At 51.1% G+C, this 6056-nt stretch overlaps 1 protein-coding gene across 1 annotated transcript; it reads left to right on the forward strand.

Moving 5' to 3' along the window:
* The first annotated feature begins 5312 nt into the window (after nt 1–5312).
* Nucleotides 5313–5882, forward strand: LOC101549988 (high affinity copper uptake protein 1-like). The gene has a single exon (XM_055130294.1). It carries the CDS (start codon nt 5313–5315, stop codon nt 5880–5882), a length of 570 nt encoding a protein of 189 aa, XP_054986269.1.
* The last annotated feature ends 174 nt before the right edge of the window (nt 5883–6056 follow it).

The following is a 6056-nucleotide window of genomic DNA, read 5'->3' on the forward strand; positions in this document are numbered from 1 at the left end:
CTGACCTGGGCTCCATCCCCAGTACCACATATGGCCCCTGGGCACTGCCAGGACTAAGCCCCAAGCACCACTGGGATTTTTTACTGAGCGGTGGCACAGATATTTCGGGGGTGGGAAGGAAAGAAAAGAAAAGGCAAATTCTAACACCCTATGGGTAAGAAATGTTGATTCAGAGCAGGGAAGGGGTCAAGAGGACTCCTGTCTCAGTGCTGTGCTCGGGGCCGGGGCTCTGTCATATTCGTGGCGCCCTAAATACACTCTGGCATTGCGCTGCTGGCTCCAGTCCCTTGGGGAAACCCCAGCACCTCAAATTAAATGAGGGGTAGAAATGGAATAAAAACCTGTCGGGTAGAAGTGATACTATCATGATCACGATCACAAAATCCCGTTAATCACCAATTTCTCGGGTGGGCTCAGTAACCTCTCATTTTGTCCTTTCCCTGAGATCTTACAAGTCTCTCTCTACTGGGCCTTCCCAAGGATGTTGCACTGGGAGCTCTTTCAGGGTCAGGGGATTGAGATCCAGCTTGTTACTGGCTTTAGCATATGAATACACCATGGGAAGCTTGCAAGGCTGTCCCATGTGGGCAGGAAACTCTCAGAAACTTGCCAGTTTCTCCCAGAGGGTGAAGTAGGCTACAAGATATCACTTATGGGAGCTTGCATTTAAGTCTCTGGATGTTGGCCGTTGATGGGATTAAACACCTGGGTTCCTCTGCCGGTACCTTCATGCATGAAGGTACTGGTATAAGTGATACTTATATCCAAATTTATTGCAGAAGGCTCTTGTTGAGTTTGATATTCAGGTGCATCAAAATGAATCTGAAACTATTGCTATGGATTGAATGGCTATTGCCCAAGAAAACTGATGTGCAGAATCCAAATCTGGCTGTGATGGTTTTAGGATGTGGGCCTTTGAGAGTGATTGGCTAGTGTGGTCCTATAGGAAAAGCACCCTTTTTTTTGGGGGGGGGCGTTGAGTTGGGGCCAACCTGGCTGTGCTCAGGGCTTACACACTTCTGGCTCTTTGGTCAGGGATGAGTCTTGGTGGGCTCAGGAGATCACATGGAGGGCTGGGCATCACCCCTTGGTCAGCCACATGCAAGGCAAGCCTACCGTTGTACTCTCTCAGGAAGACCCACTTTATGCCACCCATTAATCCAATTGCAAAGAATGGGTGACCAAGTGTGAAGATCAAATAATTCGGCCTTTGGGGCAGGAGCCGTAGGATAGTGGGTAGGACACATGCTCTGCATAGCTGACCTGGGTTAGATGCCCGACATCCTCTATGGTCCCCCTAGCACCACCACAAGTAATTCCTCAGTACAGAGCCAGGGGTTAGCCTTGGACATCGCCGGATGTGGCCCCCAAACCAATAACAGCAAAAACAATAATAACGAATCTTATACAACAAAAGACATGAGGAGTCCTTCTGTGGAGCACTGTGACTAGAACGCCTGCCTTGCATGAGTATGGTCACGAGTTCTAAACCTCCATGTCCCATATGCCAAGAGCAGAATCCGGCAGCTCTGGTGTTTGTGCTCCCCGGGGCTACATAAGATTTGCAACTACACCCCATCAGGTAAGGACCAGTACTACCAAGAGGCTGCAACAGCCTGTAAGCACAGGAAGCAAAGGCGGGAATTAGACCGAAGGCCCCGGGTCAGCAGGCTGGTGAGGGTCACGTGACAGGAAGCAGGAAGTACCTGCTCAGCCCCTCTGAGAGCAGCTGGGGGAGCCTGCACCCACCCCTCTGACTCCAGGCAGGAAGAGTCACTGTGTCTGATGGGAATACGTTGGTGGTTCCAGGGCGCAGTGAGGCAGAGGGTGCAGCCCTCGGGCAAGGGTGGATGGGGTGAAGGAGGCTGTGGCCCAGTGAACCCCAGGACCAGACTTCACAAGGGAAGAGTTTGAGTCTCGAGCCACTGGGGCTGGGATCAGTCTGTGTATCCCCTGATGCTGCTGTTTCTGCATTAGCCGCAGACATTGAGCTGGGTAGAACCCTGTGGGGCCTAGGGCGTGTCAGCCACGAGCAGGGTGGCGTGTGGGTGACTCTGTGCCCGTGGCTGGCTCTCAGACAGGGATCCTGCTGCACATTTGGATTCCAGAAAACTCCAGAAATCCCCAAAGATGCATCCAGATATGGTGGAGAGTTGGGGGGCGTGGAGGTGGGGGAAGAAATGAATGTCTTCAAACATTGGGTTTTTGTGGACTGGGTCGTGGCTGGTCACGGGTGGGTAAAGACATTTGACATGCTGCTTCTGGGCCAGGAGAGGCAGCAGAGCACGTAGGGCCCTTGCCTTGCATGCGGCTGGCCTGGGTTCCATCTCAGGCACCCACGGGATATCCTGGAGCCTACCAGGAATGACCCTGAGCGCAGGGCAAGGAGGAAGCCCTGAGCACTGTCAGCTACGGCCCCCAAAAAACAAAACCAGAAAATGCTGCTGATGGTTTCTTTCGGGGGTGCTTATTGGGCGTAGGAGGGACTTGTCAGTCATACAGGCCTGGATCTGGGGAACTGAGACCAAGTGTTCCATCCAGCCATGCCAGGCCGCTGGGATGGGTGGGCCTCAGGGACCCCAAGGACTACACCTTTTACTGATTGGGTCCCTCTCAAGTGAAAATAACGTCCAGTCTTGCATGTACTAGGCATGAACACACAGCCTCTGCTATACTTCATCACCCCATACCTGAGAATCTAGAGACAGACTCCTGACTTATTTTTCTCTAATATATGATATGTACATATGATATATTGTATATGCAATATGCCACATATTAAAAATATATTCAAATCATATATACTTAAATTATATGTTTTATATATATTACATGTATAATTTGAAGAGCTCTAGAGTTTTTTTTTGTTAATTTTTTCTTTTTGAGTCATACCTGGCAATGCACAGGGGTTATTCCTGCCTCATGCACTCAGGAATAACTCCTGGCAGTGCTCCAAGGACCAGATAGGATTCTGGAAATCCAACCTGGGTCAGCCTCGTGCAAGGCAAATTCCCCACCCACTGTGCTATCGCTCCAGCCCTGAAGAGCTCTGGTTCTGTTGTTTATTTAACTTCATTTTTTAAAAAAAAAACAGTTATTTTCAGTTTATTGACCATTTTTCTTATTAAAAAAGAGAACTGAGCCCAAACTCATCTACATGTCATTAGTATGGTCTCAAAACACGTATAGACTGTTCCACCTCCTTCCACCATAAACTCACCAACTAGGTTTGGGGGGGTGGGCATATAAACACATATTGATGTTTCATCCCTAACTTTACTCAAAATGTACTTAATTGGGGGGCCAGCGTCATACAACAGCAGTTAGGGTGATTCCCTTGCACCCCAGTGACCTGGGTTCAATTCCTGGCACTCCATAAGGTCCCCTGAGCCTGCTGGTGGCTGAAGTGATGGAGGGAAAGTGTCATCTCTGAATGCAGAGCCGGGAATAATCCCTGAGCACCAGGAGGTCTGACTCAATCTCCCACACCCCTGCCCCCTCCAAAACAAAGGTAAACGGGAAAAAAAAAGATGTACTTAATCTGATGGCACAGTGGTGAGAAATGGGACTCAACAGCCACGAACAGACTTGGGTGTGCCAATGACCAAGCCCGCACTGAGGTTTCAGGCGAGTCTGCTTCCTTAGCGGCACCAAAGTGGATTGTTACTACACGCCCAGAACAATGAAAGAAGAAAGCAAACGGTAACTGAATGAAAGTGTTGCATTTTTTAATCACGTTGAGAAACAGATACAGAGTTGTTCATGATTGGATTTCAGTCACAAGATGTTCCAACACCCAACCCGCCCCTCCCTCCCTCCCTCCCTCCCTCCCTCCCTCTGCTTCCAGGCATTGTAGGTTTGCAGTCAGATACTGAAAGGTTATTTTGTATATCCCTTACATCCTTTCAGCACTCAGTTCATGTCCAGGATTGTCACAGTGACCCCGTCTCCAGCCTAACTGTTGTCCTCAAGCCCACTCCACCCGCACTGGTGGCCAGCTTCTGACCACAGACCAGTCCTCCTGACCCTCACTCCTACTGACTTTGGGTATTAGTTTCATGCTATGTGTTTATCTTTATCTTCTGCAAATATCTGTCCCCTTCCTCTGACTTATTTCATGCAACATGATCCTCTCCACGTCCATCTGTGTATAAGCAAATTTCATGACTTTATTTTTCCTAGAGGCTGTGTAGTATTCCATTGTGTAGATGTCATTTATGTAACTTATCCAGTCATTTATTCCTGGGTACTTGGGCTGTTTCCAGATTCTGGCTACTGTGACTGGTGCTGCAATGAACAGAGGAGTGAACATGGCATTTCTGCTGTGTGTTGTTGGTCCCTCGGTATATTCCCAGAAGTGGTATTGCTGGGTCATAAACAACTCCGTTTCTGCTTCTATTTTGAGGTATAACCATATTGTTTTCCAGAGTGAGGCCCAGTTGGCATTCCTACTAACAAGGAATGAGACCATATTGTTTTCCAGAGTGAGGCCCAGCTGGCATTCCTACTAACAAGGAATGAGAGTCCCTTTCTTCCTGCAAAAGTCCCAGCAGTGGTTGCTGTTGTTCTTTTTGAAGTGTGGCAGTGCCTATGGTGTGAGATGATCTCTTATTTTTGCTTTGGTCTGCATCTCCCGAGTGTTACTGATGCAGAGCATAATATAGGAATGTGTTCTCCTTCCTGGGAAAAAATATGTCTTTGTCCTGTCTTGGATTTTTAAAAATTACTTCCATTGAGGCGGCCGGAGCAATAGCACAGCAGGGAGGGTGTTTGCCTTGCACTCGGATGACCTGGGTTCAATCCTGGCATCCCATATGGTCCCCCACGCACCACCAGGAGTAATTCCTGGTGCAGAGCCAGGAGTAATCTCTGAGCAATGATGTTGGGTATGACCCAAAAAGCAAAAAAAGAACCAAAAAATATTTCCATGGAGCTTTCCATCTGACATTGGCTCAGAGGGAGAAACTCCAGGAGAGTCTCTAAGGAGGGTCAGGGAGGGCCAGGGAAGGATCAGGGAGGGTCAGGGAGGGGCAAGGAGGGTCTCCAACCAGGATATATGAGTGGAGGGGCTCAGAGAAGCCTTAACCAGTGTCTGCCAGAGATTCTGAGAAGAGGCAGGACTCCATCAACCTTCCAGAACCTTCTAGGACACATCCATTCCCGAGACAATGGCCCATTGTCACCATCACTCCGGGATGAACACCATGGGCCACACCAGCGCCCCAACTTTTCCTGGGACCATGGACCACTCGCAGCATCACTCCGGGATGAGCACCCTGGGCCACACCAGCGCCCCAACTTTTCCTGGGACCATGGACCACTCGCACCATCACTCCGGGGTGAGCACCATGGGCCACCCCAGCACCGTGGCCCCTTCTCACCAGCCCCCAGCCACCTCGGGGCCCCACTCCCACAGCGACGGCGCACACTCGATGCCCATGACCTTCTACTTCGGCTACAAGAACGTGGAGCTGCTGTTTGCGGGGCTGCTGATAGACTCGGCTGTCGCCATGGCCGTAGCTTTCCTGGCTGTGTTTCTGCTGGCCCTGGGCTACGAGGGTCTCAAGAGAGCTCGAGAGAGTCTCCGCGCCCAGTGCTCGGCTCCCCCCAGACCAGACAGAACCTGCCCCGAGGAGACGCCCCGGCAGCAGCTGCTGAGCGCCGCTCACCTCCTGCAGACGGCCCTGCACGTGCTCCAGCTGGCCCTGAGCTACCTGCTGATGCTGACCGCCATGACCTACAACGCCTACCTCGGCCTAGCCTTGCTGGCGGGGGCCGGCGCCGGCTACTGGCTCTTTGGCGGGAGGAAGGCGGAGGACGTGGAGTCCCGGAACCATGACGTGAACACAGTGGAGCTCTATGTTGTTGGCAGTGGGAACTGACCCTCCCTGCAGGGATGAGCCCTCCCATCCTCGTCCCTACAGCATCTTCTTGACGCCTCTGGATCACAGCAATTCTGGTGAGCTTGACTCTTCTGGGCTCACGTGGCGACAGCTCCTGGCAGCTGCTTCCTGATGAGCTGGACTCAGGAGGAGAGGAAGCGCCTGGACCACCCC

This window comes from Sorex araneus, chromosome 3 (assembly GCF_027595985.1).
Source record: "Sorex araneus isolate mSorAra2 chromosome 3, mSorAra2.pri, whole genome shotgun sequence".
Taxonomy (NCBI): Eukaryota; Metazoa; Chordata; class Mammalia; order Eulipotyphla; family Soricidae; genus Sorex; species Sorex araneus.

Excerpts from the sequence above, each read along its gene's own strand:
- LOC101549988 (XM_055130294.1), top strand. The coding sequence starts at position 5,313 with ATGGACCACTCGCACCATCACTCCGGGGTGAGCACCATGGGCCACCCC.